This window comes from Nerophis lumbriciformis, linkage group LG31 (genome assembly GCF_033978685.3).
Source record: "Nerophis lumbriciformis linkage group LG31, RoL_Nlum_v2.1, whole genome shotgun sequence".
Taxonomy (NCBI): domain Eukaryota; kingdom Metazoa; phylum Chordata; class Actinopteri; order Syngnathiformes; family Syngnathidae; genus Nerophis; species Nerophis lumbriciformis.
Window position 1 is genome coordinate 3368208 of NC_084578.2, and position 16793 is coordinate 3385000.

General features: G+C 33.8%; 1 protein-coding gene across 4 annotated transcripts in view; it reads left to right on the forward strand.

Moving 5' to 3' along the window:
- epha3 (eph receptor A3) overlaps nucleotides 1-16793 on the forward strand; it is a 361011-nt gene that overhangs the window by 24694 nt on the left and 319524 nt on the right. For all 4 annotated transcript variants that reach the window (XM_061926088.2, XM_061926086.2, XM_061926087.2 and 1 more), the window contains exon 2: nucleotides 2377-2441. In XM_061926088.2, the coding sequence (XP_061782072.1) occupies nucleotides 2377-2441 (65 nt within the window). The remainder of the gene's footprint in view (nucleotides 1-2376; nucleotides 2442-16793) is intronic.

Sequence of the window (16793 nt, forward strand, 5' to 3'; positions counted from 1 at the left end):
TTTTTCTACGAACAAACTCTTATTTTGAAGACCCAGACTCTTGACTATAGACTAAATGTTGTGGTTGTTGCAGATAGTTCAATTGTTTGTGTGAATGCCCCAAAGCTGTGTTTAAAAGTTGATAATTATGTTGGTACTTGGAGAGCTTTTTTTTGTATATTTATTTATTTTTTTTAATTTTTTTTTATAATGATACAATAACACAATGGAATAATACAAAAAATTATAATAAAAAAATAAATGACTAAAGCATGAACCTGACCGTAAATTTAGATAATAAAACAATTCAAAAAAGTAAAAAATAGAATGAATAAAACATAAAATAATAAAGATGTGGTGAATAAATAATAAAGCCTAACTCTAACCCTGTTTTTTTTTATAGTAATACAATTTAAAAAATATAAAAAGAATACAAAAAATAAAAAAAACAAGTGTGGCAAAATAAATAATAAAACCTAACCCTAATCCTATTTTTTATAGTAATACAATTAAAAAATAATAACAATAATAAAAATAAAAAAACAACAACAAATGTGGCAAAATAAATACTAAAGCCTAACCCTAACTGTATTTATTTTATAATAATTAAAAAAAAAACAACGTACAAAAAAAATAAAAAATGATGCGGTAAATAAATAATAAAGCCTAACCCTAGAGCACATTTTTTATAATAATACAAAAAACAAAAAAAAAAAAAAGGAGATGTGGTAAAACGAATAATAAAGCCCAACCCAAACCCTACATTTAAAGAATAATACAACAAAAAAAAATATCAAATTTTTTTTAATTAATCAATGCAACAAAACAATGCACAATAATACCATAATAATGCAGTAATGCAATTCCAATTCCAAAACCAAACCCGACCCAGCAACATTCAGAATAGCAATCAACAGAGCAATTGAAAGGACACACAAACATGACACAAAACAATCTAAAAGCAGTCAAACAAAAATGAATATTATCAACAACAGTATCAATATTAGTAACAATTTCAACATAGCAGTGATCAAAAATCCCTCATTGACATTATCATTATAGACATTTATAAAAAATAAAAACATAAACAATAAAAAATAAAAAAAACATGGCACAAAACAATCTAAAAGCAGTCAAACAGAATTTAATATTATCAACAACAGTATCAATATTAGCAACAATTTCAACATAGCAGTGATTAAAAATCCCTCATTGACATTATCATTAGACATTTATAAAAACATACAAAAAAAATAAAAACATGACACAAAACAATCTAAAAGCAGTCAAACAAAAATGAATATTATCAACAACAGTATCAATATTAGTAACAATTTCAACATAGCAGTGATTAAAAATCCTTCATTGACATTGTCATTACATATATTTATATAAAAAAAAAAAAAAATTAAAAAAAAAAGAAAAATTAAAAAAAAACATGACAAAAACAATCTAAAAGCAGTCAAACAGAAATTAATATTATCAACAACAGTATCAATATTAGTAACAATTTCAACATAGAAGTGATTAAAAATCCCTCATTGACATTATCATAACAGATATTTATAAAAAATAAAAACATTTAAAATAAAAATTAAAATAAAAAAATAAATAAAAAAACCTGACACAAAACAATTTAAAGCAGTCAAACAAAAATGAATATTATCAACAACAGTATTAATATTAGTATCAATTTCAACATAGCAGTGATTAACAATCCCTCATTGACATTATCATTACAGACATTTATAACAAATAAAAACATTTTAAAAAAAATAAAAAAATAAAAAACATGACACAAAACAATCTAAAAGCAGTCAAACAAAAATAAATATTATCAACAACAGTATCAATATTAGTAACAATTTCAACATAGCAGTGATTAAAAATCCCTCATTGACATTATCATTAGACATTTATAAAAAAAAATAAAAAAAATAAAAATAAAAACAAATACAAATTTATAAAAAATAAAAACATTAAAAAAATAAAATAAAAAAAGAACAATAGTGTTAGAGTAGCTTACACTTGCATCACATCTCATAAACTTGACAACAAACTGTGTTGTCAAGTATAGGAGAGCTTTTTTTTGGAGGTGGTACCACAAAGTAAATGGTTGGGTTGCCAGATGGGTCAACGGCCCCTTTTTTCCCCCCTCCCATTGTAGCATGTTTTTCCTTTTTCTGATATCTCTGCCTAGCAACTCGCGCTTTCACGAGAAAGTCGGCGCGCTCGGTTGCCAGGCGTAGGGCATGTGTACTTTGCGCGGCAGCTGAGCAAACAGTGGCGTGATGGGGAGGTGGGGATCTCTCCTGTGGGATTAGATAAGGGCTAATTGGGGCTAACAAGGACTAGACACTCATATGTTCTCTTTGTTTTCTCCCTTCTTCCCCACAGTGAACCTGTTAGATTCCAAAGCAAGCCAGGGGGAGTTAGGATGGATTTCCTACCCTTCACATGGGGTGAGTATCTTCTATTTGGAGAACCTTGCTCCAAAGTTCATTTCACCGATCGGAGGTTTGATGTAGGCTTTATTTACTTCCCGCCGCATGGAAATATGCGATTGTTCCCCCCCCTCATTTTGTCATGTCAGACAAATAAGCCGAGTGTAGATTAACCCACTTCTCTTTCCACATTTGGGTCTATTCTCCGTCTCACAGGTCAAAGGTTAGACATTTGGTGCTGGCCATATGGTCGTGGTGCTTCGGGGAAAATGTATGTGTTGGTGTTTATTGGTGTGTGCGTGTTGAAGAGAAAGATTACGGCATTAAAGGCTTTTGGGATTGTTTGGACAAAAACATCCTCTCTGGAATTTTTCGATAAGCTTAACATCTTTTTTGTCCAAATCACGTTGAAAATAGATGTGGTAAATAAATATTAAAATGATTATATTAACATATGGGAAGAGAAAAAAATAGATGTCGATAATACATAATAAAGCCTAACTCTAACCCCAAATGTTTATAATGATACAATAACAAAATGGAATAATACAAAAAATTATAATAAAAAAATAATTAATAAAGAATAAACCTGACTGTAAATTTAGATAATAAAACAATTCAAAAAAGTAAAAAAATAGAATGAAAAAAAATAAAATAAAAAAGATGTGGTGAATAAATAATAAAGCCTAACTCTAACCCTGTTTTTTTATCGTAATACAATTTAAAAATTATAAAAAGAATGAAAAAAAACAAAAAAAACAAGTGTGGCAAAATAAATAATAAAACCTAACCCTAATCCTATTTTTATAGTAATACAATTAAAAAATAATAAAAATAATACAAAAAATAAAATAAAAAAGATGTGGTGAATAAATAGTAAAGCCTAACTCTAACCCTGTTTTTTTATAGTAATACAATTTAAAAATTATAAAAAGAATGAAAAAAAACAAAAAAAACAAGTGTGGCAAAATAAATAATAAAACCTAACCCTAATCCTATTTTTATAGTAATACAATTAAAAAATAATAAAAATAATACAAAAAATAAAATAAAAAAGATGTGGTGAATAAATAGTAAAGCCTAACTCTAACCCTGTTTTTTTTTTATAGTAATACAATTTAAAAATTATAAAAAGAATGAAAAAAAACAAAAAAACAAGTGTGGCAAAATAAATAATAAAACCTAACCCTAATCCTATTTTTTATAGTAATATAACTAAAAAATAATAAAAATAGTGGCAAAATAAATAATAAAGCCTAACCCTAACTGTATTTATTTTATAATAATACGATAAAAAAACAACATACAAAAAAATAAAAAATTATGCGGTAAATAAATAATAAAGCCTAACCCTGGAGCACATTTTTTATAGTAATACAATAAAAAAAAAAATAGTAGATGTGGTAGAACGAATAATAAATCCCAACCCAAACCCTACATTTAAAGAATAATACAACAAAAGAAATATCAAAAATTTTACAAAAATGATGCAATACATTAATAATAAAGCCTAACCCTAACACAACATTTTTATAACAATATAATTTAAATAATCCATCCATCCATTTTCTACCGCTTATTCCCTTTGAAAAAAATAAATAAAAATAGATGTAGTAAATACGTAAATATGAAAGCCTAACCCTAACCCTAAAGTCAAAAAATAATAATACAATTGTTTTTTTGTTTTTTTAAAGAATGAAAAAGCAAAAACAAATAATAAAGCCTAACTCTAACCCTGTTTGTTTTTATAGTAATACAATTTAAAAATTATAAAAAGAATGAAAAAAAACAAAAAAAACAAGTGTGGCAAAATAAATAATAAAACCTAACCCTAATCCTATTTTTTTATAGTAATACAATTAAAAAATGATAAAAATAATAAAAAAAAACAAAAAAACAAATGTGTCAAAATAAATAATAAAGCCTAACCCTAACTGTATTAAAAAAACAACATACAAAAAAAAAAAAATGATGCGGTAAATAAACCCTAAAGCACATTTTTTATAATAATACAATAAAAAAAATAAAATTAAAAAAAGTAGATGTGGTAAAACGAATAATAAATCCCAACCCAAACCCTACATTTAAAGAATAATACAACAAAAAAAAATATCAAAAATTTTACAAAAATGATGCGATACATTAATAATAAAGCCTAACCCTAACACAACATTTGTATGATAATATAATTTAAAAAATTAAGAAAAAAAAATAAAAATAAAAATAGATGTAGTAAATACGTAAATATGAAAGCCTAACCCTAACCCTAAATTCAAAAAATAATAATACAATTGTTTTTTTTTTTTTAAAGAATGAAAAAGCAAAATCAAATAATAAAGCCTAACTCTAACCCTGTTTTTTTTTTATAGTAATACAATTTAAAAATTATAAAAAGAATGAAAAAAAACAAAAAAACAAGTGTGGCAAAATAAATAATAAAACCTAACCCTAATCCTATTTTTTATAGTAATACAATTAAAAAGTGATAAAAAAAAATAAAATAAATAAAAATAAAAAATGTGGCAAAATAAATAATAAAGCCTAACCCTAACTGTATTTATTTTATAATAATACAATAAAAAAAAAACATACAAAAAAATAAAAAATGATGCGGTAAATAAATAATAAAGCCTAACCCTAGAGCACATTTTTTTATAATAATACAATAAAAAAAATAAAATAAAAAAAAGTAGATGTGGTAAAACGAATAATAAATCCCAACCCAAACCCTACATTTAAAGAATAATACAACAACAAAAAATTATCAAACATTTTACAAAAATGATGCGATACATTAATAATAAAACCTAACCTTAACACAACATTTTTATAATAATATAATTTAAAAAATGAAAAAAAATAAAAATAAAAATAAAAATAGATGTAGTAAATACGTAAATATGAAAGCCTAACCCTAACTCTATTTATTTTATAATAATAAAGCCTAACCCTAAATTCAAAAAATAATAATACAATTATTTATTTATTTTTAAAGAATGAAACAGCAAAAACAAATAATAAAGCCCAGACCAATTTTTTTAAATAATATTACAATTTAACATTTAAAAAAAAAAGAATGGCAACAAAAAAAGAAAAACAGATGTGGTAAATAGATAATAAAGCCTAACCATAACCCTAAATTTAAATAATAATACAATCTAACACATGAAAAAAAACATGGACGTAGTGAATAAATAATTAAGCCTAACCCTAAACCAAAATTTAAATAATAATATAATTACAAAAATGAAAAAAAACATGGACGTGGTAAATAAATAATACAACCTAACCCTAACCTCGTACGTTTTGGGGTCGCCTCCCCGAGCTGACTTACGGTAAAAACAGGGTAAAAGAAAAACCCCGACCGGTCCCCGTTAAACCCATCCAACATGTTTGTGTGTGTAGTCGCCAACATGAGAAGAACACGCAAACTCCACACCAAGGAGACTTGAACCGGGATCCCCTGACTGTGAGGCAGGCGTGCTAACCACAACAAACCATTTTGTTCTTTTTTTTTTTTTTTTAACGCCGATATTACATGACACGAGTCTAGCAGTTTTCAAAAAAATACAATAAAAAAAGTACGTCTGTGGGGGGGGAAAAAAAGCTGAAACTTCATCCGTCAACATCTCTTGCCACTACAAAGTCCCTCCAGTGGGTTCTTGCTCAGTTTATTTGTCTAACTGGTTAGACTACTGTGCCTCAGGGCTGCCCCACACACACACACACACACACACACACACACACACACGCACTTACTTTTTGGCTGTGATTTAAAATAATCCTCATTCACTCAGAAGAGGGGCCAGTCAGTCACATACGAAACCATCTAAAAACTCTCAACATTGATTATTGATTTAGTTTTGATTTATTGAGCTGAGTTTATTACAAGAAAATAAAAAAAATAAAAAATAAAATAAAATAAATTGTGCAGTTTATTGTGAAAAATACTGTAAATACTATGCTGAATAAAAGAAGCACGGCGGACTCTGAAATATGCGTGGAAAGTTAACTAAAAACATTTGCTTTAACATGTTTTATAAAAATCCAAGCAAAACATAAAAAAAATTAAAATGTAGCTATTAAAAATAATCTCAATGTTGCACAATAAAATTGTTGTTTTTTTTAAAGTAAAAATAACAAGTATATTACATTGAAACTACTGACAAGTATTATTTGTTAATGTATTAAAGAGGAACTGCACTTTTTTGGAGGTATTTTGTCCATCATCCACAGTCCTTATGCCATTTTTATTTTTTCTATGCGCTCTAACGCATAAATAAAGGTTAGCAAAAGTCAGCTAACAACAGAGTCACTTTATTTCGTCTATAAAGTGCTTTAAAAAGCATCCCAAAACCTACATTATCGTTTTATACACACACTCTGAGTGCCGTGATTTCCGGACTATAAGGCGCTTCTTTTTTCCTACATTTTGAACCTTGCGACTTATAAAACTATGCGGCCAGTCTACGGATTTTTCCGCCCTGATGGACATTATTTCGGACAAGTTCGCTCACTGCAGGCGCTGCCGGATGAACCTTTTACAGTGTTTCCTGCTGTTTAAGGCTTCGAACCGGAAGTAAAAGTGCCATTCTATCTTCTAAGCGACGATTGTAAGTTTTACAATACAACTAAAGCAATTCATGCTTACGAAACCGTCTGTAGGAGTGTTTACATGCATATTTGTATGTGCTATCGTATTGTAATCAAAAATGTCGGTTGGCGCGACTTATACTCTGGTGCGACTTATACTCCGAAAAATACGGTAGTCTGGTGCGGCTTATATACCGAAAAAGGTGTTTTTCTTCCAAAATTTAGTGGGTGCAGTTTTTATACAGCGCTCTATACTCCGGTTTATATGTAATAACAAAATGTCATATTTGAAGAGGAGCGATGCTGCAGTGTCCTTACGTGACGGGGGAATGAAAAGACGGGGATTTGATGGATATGTGGGACAAGAGGCAGAAGAAAAGAGGGAGAGATTGCTGCTGATGATGAAGTCCTCAAGGTTGAATCATCTGTAATTACTCACGTCATCTGGTGACTTGCGCCGATAAGCAGCCCGCCCCGGGGACACCAAATGATTTCTCATAATGTGGCGCCCCGGACCCCCGACACACAGTCGTACGGCTACCGGTCCGCCGAGATGCAAACACGCCGCGGTCCGGAGCAAAAGGAAAGAGTCCGTCCCGGCCTCCCAGGACGCTCGCCGACAGGCCGAAATGATGAGTGGAATATGCCAATGTGTGTGATCCAGATACGCTCTTATCTGTTCGGGAGGCAGCGGCGTCCTGGGAGCTTAGCTGCTCCGCTAGACTAAAGAGAGTTACAGCTTACATTCTTTGAGTGCTCTGAAAGCATTCTTCAGCAACAAACCGACACCCCCCAGACTCTCTCCGGACGTGCAAATAGAATTAATGGCTAAGTCCTATTTTTCGTGAAAACCAACAGAGAATAAAAGCACGTTGTGTATTTATTTGGCACATCCCAGTGATTGACAACATGCTGCAGAAGTTAAAAAGAAAGTTTCGTCCCACGTCTGCGGGTTTTTTTTTTTTTTTACTTCAGCCAATAACTTTTCTTATTCAGTTCAAACGTTGAACATGAAAAAAAAAAAGAAAGCTTAAACCAATATGATAAAATCCAAATCCAAAGATAATACGTTTTCTACTTGACTTTGATGAATAAAATCGACTTGATGTTCTCCCTTTTGAAATGTTTTAGAGGTTGGCCACCGTATAAAGAGTCAATAAAAATTAAAGTGTAATTGTCTTGGACGTTCCACAAGACTTTTTAGGGCTTGCATATGGCAACAATCACCCTGGCATCAAACTGGCACGGTTCTGCGTGCGCCAACGCCTCTGAAACGGGAAAAATAAACAGCATTTAAAAATCGTTTTCAAAATTAACGAGACATAAGTCAGTTAGGGAATGGAAGAAGAAGACAAAAACATGAAATCTAGATACTGTAAGTGAATTTACGCAAAGTAGAGGCCCTATAGCATACTTGCCAACCTTGAGACCTCCGATTTCGGGAGGTGGGGGGTGGGGGCGGGGCGGGGCGTGTTTGGGGGCGTGGTTAAGAGGGGAGGAGTATATTTACAGCTAGGATTCACCAAGTCAAGTATTTCATACATATATATATATATATAAATAAAAGAAATACTTGATTTCAGTGTTCATTTATTTACACATATACACACACATAACACCAGAGGTGGGTAGAGTAGCCAGAAATTGTACTCAAGTAAGAGTACTGTTACTTTAGAGATTTATTACTCAAGTAAAAGTAAGGAGTAGTCACCCAAATATTTACTTGAGTAAAAGTAAAAAGTATGTTGTGAAAAAACTACTCAAGTACTGAGTAACTGATGAGTAACATACACACACACACACACACACATATATATATTGTGTATGTATATATATATATATATATATATATATATATATATATATATATATATATATATATATATATATATATATATATATATATATACATACACACATATATATATATATACACATATATATATATATACACACATATATATATATATATATATATATATATATATATACATATATATATATATATATATATATACACACATTTATATATATATACATATATATATATACACATATATATATACAGTATATAATTTATATTTATTTATTTTGCCGTTTTTTGTTTACACGTTAAAGGTGTTTTAATGAATATACATGCATGTTTAACACATATAGATTCCTTTCTTTCATAAAGACAAGAATATAAGTTGGTGTATTACCTGACTCTGATGACTTGCATTGATTGTAATCAGACAGTAGTGATGATAACGTCCACGTTTTCAAATGGAGGAGAAAAAAAGTTCCTCCTTTCTGTCTAATACCATATGAAAGTGGTTGGTTTTTGGCATCTTATTTGTCCAGCTTCCATATTCGTTTTTATACACTTTACAAGAAATACATTGGCGGCAAACTCCGTAGCTTGCTAGCTTGTTTGCGCTGGCTTTCGAAGACTCTTGTTTTGAAAGCGCAAGCGCGATGGAGCGGCACTTTTATTGTGAAGACAGGAACTGTGCAGTCAGTCTTTAGGCTTTTGACGGGATGTACGGTTGAAATAAAAAAGGGTCTTTTTTCCTTCACACTTTTGATTGATTGATTGAAACTTTTATTAGTAGATTGCACAGTACAGTACATATTCCGTACAATTGACCACTAAATGGTAACACCCCAATAAGTTTTTCAACTTGTTTAAGTCAAGGTCATGTGACCGCCTGGCTCTGTTTGATTGGTCCAACGTCACCAGTGACTGCATCTGATTGGTGGAACGGAGTGAACGTCACCAGTGACTGTATTTGTTGAAACGCAGGCACTATGAAGGTCTGTCTGACAGACCAAAACAAACAAAGCGTGCATTAACAGATCGATAAAAATTAGTAGCGAGTAGCGAGCTGAATGTAGATAAAAGTAGCGGAGTAAAAGTAGCGTTTCTTCTCTATAAATATACTCAAGTAAAAGTAAAAGTATGTTGCATTAAAACTACTCTTAGAAGTACAATTGATCCCAAAAGTTACTCAAGTAGATGTAACGGAGTAAATGTAGCGCGTTACTACCCACCTCTGCATAACACTCATCTACTCATTGTTGAGTCAAGGGTTGAATTGTCCATCCTTGTTTTATTTGTCACTATTTTATTCTAACCATGCTGAACACCCTCTCTGATGATGCATTGCTGTGTGGCACGCAAAAAGTGCTTTCATCAAATGCACTAGATGGCAGTATTGTCCTGTTTAAAAGTGTCACAACATTGCTGTTTACGGCAGACGAACTGCTTTACGGTAGACAAAAACGTGACTGCTGTTGTTGTGTGTTGTTGCCGCGCTGGGAGGACGTTAATGAAACTGCCTGACAATAAACCCACATAAGAAGCCAAGAACTCGCCCTCGATCATTCTACAGTTATAACATGATTGGGCAGGCACGCTGTTTATATTGTGTGCGTGAATTTCGGGAGATTTTCGGGAGAAAATTTGTCCCGGGAGGTTTTCGGGAGAGGCGCTGAATTTCGGGAGTCTCCCGGAAAATCCGGGAGGGTTGGCAAGTATGCCCTATAGGCCCTATTTTATGTAATTTATATGAATATAATATGCATATTATATTACACTTACACTGCAAAAAGTCAGTGTTTAAAAACAAGAAAAAAAAATACAAAAATGAGGGGTATTTTATTTGAACTAAGCAAAATTATCTGCCAATAGAACTCACAACCTATCGAATCTCAGGGCGGACACTCTAATAATAACAATAATAATAATATATTTTATTTGTAAAAAGCACTTTACATTGAGTAAACAACCTCAAAGTGCTACAGTGTATTAAAAAAATAAAATAAAAAGATAATAAAAAATACATAAAAATAAAAACTAGAACAGCCAAATAGCTAGAACTAGTATGCATACATCTAAAAAAATGTTTTTTTTAAAAAGAAGGGTTTTTAAGCCTTTTTTAAAAGCATCCACAGTCTGTGGTACCCTCAGGTGGTCAGGGAGAGCGTTCCACAGACTGGGAACGGCGGAGCAGAAAGCCTGGCCACTGAAAAAGAGACCTTTTTGTTCAATATGTAGAAAAATATTCTTAAATGAAGTGAATGCTCGTGCCATTATCTTGACATAATGATATGCGCTCGGCTTTTTCACGCTTGAAGTAAGAAATGATTACTTTAAAAAAGCAGTTTTATACTTTGCAACACTTGATATTCTAGTTTCAAGCATGTTTTACTCAATATAGGTCATCAAATCTCAGCAACAAGCTGTAATATCTTACTGACATCATTTAGGACCAAAACAAGTAAAACACTCTAACATAAAATCTGCTTAGTGAGAAGACTTATCTTGTCGGACAGAAAATAAGCAAATATCACCCTTATTTGAGATATTTCATCTTACTTACATTTCAGTTTTTGCAGTGTATTAACTCTTCATGTTTATATAATGTAACATAAGACTTAAATCATGTATTTTTAATACTATAAGACACGGTATATAACTACATTTTAGAAAAAAATAACTTTTTTCTGTATATAAGCTGCGCCAGACTATAAGCCTCAGATATATACGTTGTGAAATGACTTATTTACACAGTAATATTTACTAATTATTTGTTTACACTGCTTAGTTGTTTCCAAACGTTGTCTGTACAATCCTTGTATTTTCTCAAAAATCGAAGGAATCTTTTTGATTGTGCTTACCGACCTCAAAGCTATTTTATTTGGTGCATGGTGTAATGATAAGTGTGACCAGTAGATGGCAGTCAAACATAAGAGATATGTGTGGACTGCAATATGACTCAAGTAAACAACACCAAAATGTTATATGTTCCATTGAAAATCCAATGACTAGATTTGCCCAAAATAACTACCATATTTTTCGGACTATAAGGCGCACTTAAATCCTTTCATTTTCTCAAAACTCGACAGTGCGCCTAATAACCTGGTGCGCCTAATGAACGGAAAAATGGTGGTTGTGCATACCTATCTTAAAGCTATTTTATTTGGTACATGGTGTAATGATAAGTGTGACCAGTAGATGGCAGTCACACATAAGAGATACGTGTAGACTGCAATATGATGGCAGTCACACATATGAGATGCGTTTAGACTGTAATATGATGGCAGTCACACATAAGAGATACGTGTAGACTGCAATATGATGGCAGTCACACATAAGAGCTACGTGTAGACTGCAATATGATGGCAGTCACACATAAGAGATAGGTGTAGGCTGCATCATGATGGCAGTCGCACATAAGATATACGTGTAGACTACAATATGATGGAAGTCACACATAAGAGATACGTGTAGACTCCAATATGATGGCAGTCACACATAAGAAATACGTGTAGACTCCAATATGATGGCAGTCACACATAAGAGATACGTGTAGACTGCAATATGATGGCAGTCACACATAAGAGATACGTGTAGACTGCAATATGATGGTAGTCACATATAAAAGATACGTGCAGACTGCAATATGATGGCAGTCACACATAAGAGATACGTGTAGACTCCAATATGATGGCAGTCACACATAAGAGATACGTGTAGACTGCAATATGATGGCAGTCACACATAAGAGATACGTGTAGACTGCAATATGATGGCAGTCACACATAAGAGATACGTGTAGACTGCAATGTGATGGCAGTCGCACATAAAATATACATGTAGACTGCAATATGATAGCAGTCACACATAAGAGATACGTTTAGACTGCAATATGATGGCAGTCACACATAAGAGATACGTGTAGACTGCAATATGATGGCAGTCACACATAAGAGATACGTGTAGACTGCAATATGATGGCAGTCAGACATAAGAGATACGTGTAGACTGCAATGTGATGGCAGTCGCACATAAGAGATACGTGTAGACTCCAATATGATGGCAGTCACACATAAGAGATACGTGTAGACTGCAATATGATGGCAGTCACACATAAGAGATACGTGTAGACTGCAATATGATGGCAGTCGCACATAAAATATACATGTAGACTGCAATATGATGGCAGTCACACATACAAGATGCGTGTAGACTGCAATATGATGGCAGTCACACATAAGAGATATGTGTAGACTGCAATATGATGGCAGTCACACATAAGAGATACGTGTAGACTGCAATGTGATGGCAGTCACACATAAGAGATATGTGTAGACTGCAATATGATGGCAGTCACACATAAGAGATACGTGTAGACTGCAAAATGATGGCAGTCAGACATAAGAGATACGTGTAGACTGCAATATGATGGCAGTCGCACATAAAATATACATGTAGACTGCAATATGATAGCAGTCACACATAAGAGATACGTGTAGACTCCAATATGATGGCAGTCACACATAAGAGATACGTGTAGACTGCAATATGATGGCAGTCACACATAAGAGATACGTGTAGACTGCAATGTGATGGCAGTCACACATAAGAGATATGTGTAGACTGCAATATGATGGCAGTCACACATAAGAGATATGTGTAGACTGCAATATGATGGCAGTCAGACATAAGAGATATGTGTAGACTGCAATATGATGGCAGTCACACATATGAGATGTGTTTAGACTGTAATGTGATGGCAGTCACGCATGAGAGATATGTGTAGACTGCAATATGATGGCAGTCACACATAAGAGATAGGTGTAGGCTGCATCATGATGGCAGTCGCACATAAGATATACGTGTAGACTGCAATATGATGGCAGTCGCACATAAGATATACGTGTAGACTACAATGTGATGGCAGGCACACATAAGAGATACGTGTTGACTCCAATATGATGGCAGTCACACATAAGAGATACATGTAGACTACAATGTGATGGCAGTCACACATAAGAGATACGTGTAGACTGCAATATGATGGCAGTCACACATAAGAGATACGTGTAGACTGCAATGTGATGGCAGTCGCACATAAGAGATACATGTAGACTGCAATATGATAGCAGTCACACATAAGAGATACGTGTAGACTGCAATGTGATGGCAGTCACATATAAAAGATACGTGCAGACTGCAATATGATGGCAGTCACACATAAGAGATACGTTTAGACTGTAATGTGATGGCAGTCACGCATGAGAGATATGTGTAGACTGCAATATGATGGCAGTCACACATAAGAGATAGGTGTAGGCTGCATCATGATGGCAGTCGCACATAAGATATACGTGTAGACTACAATGTGATGGCAGTCACACATAAGAGATACATGTAGATTGCAATACGATGGCGGTCACACATAAGAGATATGTGTAAACTGCAATATGATGGCAGTCACACATAAGAGATACGTGTAGACTGCAATATGATGGCAGTCACACATAAGAGATATGTGTAGATTGCAATATGATGGCAGTCACACATAAGAGATAGGTGTAGGCTGCATCATGATGGCAGTTGCACATAAGAGATACGTGTAGACTCCAATATGATGGCAGTCACACATAAGAGATACATGTAGTTTGCAATATGATGGCAGTCACACATAAGATATTACGTGTAGACTGCAATATGATGGCAGTCACACATAAGAGATACGTGTAGACTGCAATATGATGGCAGTCACACATAAGAGATACGTGTAGACTGCAATATGATGGCAGTCAGACATAAGAGATACGTGTAGACTGCAATATGATGGCAGTCACACATAAGAGATATGTGTAGATTGCAATATGATGGCAGTCACACATAAGAGATAGGTGTAGGCTGCATCATGATGGCAGTCGCACATAAGAGATACGTGTAGACTGCAATGTGATGGCAGTCGCACATAAAATATACATGTAGACTGCAATATGATAGCAGTCACACATAAGAGATACGTTTAGACTGCAATATGATGGCAGTCACACATAAGAGATACGTGTAGACTGCAATATGATGGCAGTCACACATAAGAGATACGTGTAGACTGCAATATGATGGCAGTCAGACATAAGAGATACGTGTAGACTGCAATGTGATGGCAGTCGCACATAAGAGATACGTGTAGACTCCAATATGATGGCAGTCACACATAAGAGATACGTGTAGACTGCAATATGATGGCAGTCACACATAAGAGATACGTGTAGACTGCAATATGATGGCAGTCGCACATAAAATATACATGTAGACTGCAATATGATGGCAGTCACACATACAAGATGCGTGTAGACTGCAATATGATGGCAGTCACACATAAGAGATATGTGTAGACTGCAATATGATGGCAGTCACACATAAGAGATACGTGTAGACTGCAATGTGATGGCAGTCACACATAAGAGATATGTGTAGACTGCAATATGATGGCAGTCACACATAAGAGATACGTGTAGACTGCAATATGATGGCAGTCAGACATAAGAGATACGTGTAGACTGCAATATGATGGCAGTCGCACATAAAATATACATGTAGACTGCAATATGATAGCAGTCACACATAAGAGATACGTGTAGACTCCAATATGATGGCAGTCACACATAAGAGATACGTGTATACTGCAATATGATGGCAGTCACACATAAGAGATACGTGTAGACTGCAATGTGATGGCAGTCACACATAAGAGATATGTGTAGACTGCAATATGATGGCAGTCACACATAAGAGATATGTGTAGACTGCAATATGATGGCAGTCAGACATAAGAGATATGTGTAGACTGCAATATGATGGCAGTCACACATATGAGATGTGTTTAGACTGTAATGTGATGGCAGTCACGCATGAGAGATATGTGTAGACTGCAATATGATGGCAGTCACACATAAGAGATAGGTGTAGGCTGCATCATGATGGCAGTCGCACATAAGATATACGTGTAGACTGCAATATGATGGCAGTCGCACATAAGATATACGTGTAGACTACAATGTGATGGCAGGCACACATAAGAGATACGTGTTGACTCCAATATGATGGCAGTCACACATAAGAGATACATGTAGACTACAATGTGATGGCAGTCACACATAAGAGATACGTGTAGACTGCAATATGATGGCAGTCACACATAAGAGATACGTGTAGACTGCAATGTGATGGCAGTCGCACATAAGAGATACATGTAGACTGCAATATGATAGCAGTCACACATAAGAGATACGTGTAGACTGCAATGTGATGGCAGTCACATATAAAAGATACGTGCAGACTGCAATATGATCGCAGTCACACATAAGAGATACGTTTAGACTGTAATGTGATGGCAGTCACGCATGAGAGATATGTGTAGACTGCAATATGATGGCAGTCACACATAAGAGATAGGTGTAGGCTGCATCATGATGGCAGTCGCACATAAGATATACGTGTAGACTACAATGTGATGGCAGTCACACATAAGAGATACATGTAGATTGCAATACGATGGCGGTCACACATAAGAGATATGTGTAAACTGCAATATGATGGCAGTCACACATAAGAGATACGTGTAGACTGCAATATGATGGCAGTCACACATAAGAGATATGTGTAGATTGCAATATGATGGCAGTCACACATAAGAGATAGGTGTAGGCTGCATCATGATGGCAGTCGCACATAAGAGATACGTGTAGACTCCAATATGATGGCAGTCACACATAAGAGATACATGTAGTTTGCAATATGATGGCAGTCACACATAAGATATTACGTGTAGACTGCAATATGATGGCAGTCACACATAAGAGATACGTGTAGACTGCAATATGATAGCAGTCACACATAAGAGATACGTGTAGACTGCAATATGATGGCAGTCACACATAAGAGATATGTGTAGACTGCAATATGATGGCAGTCGCACATAAAAT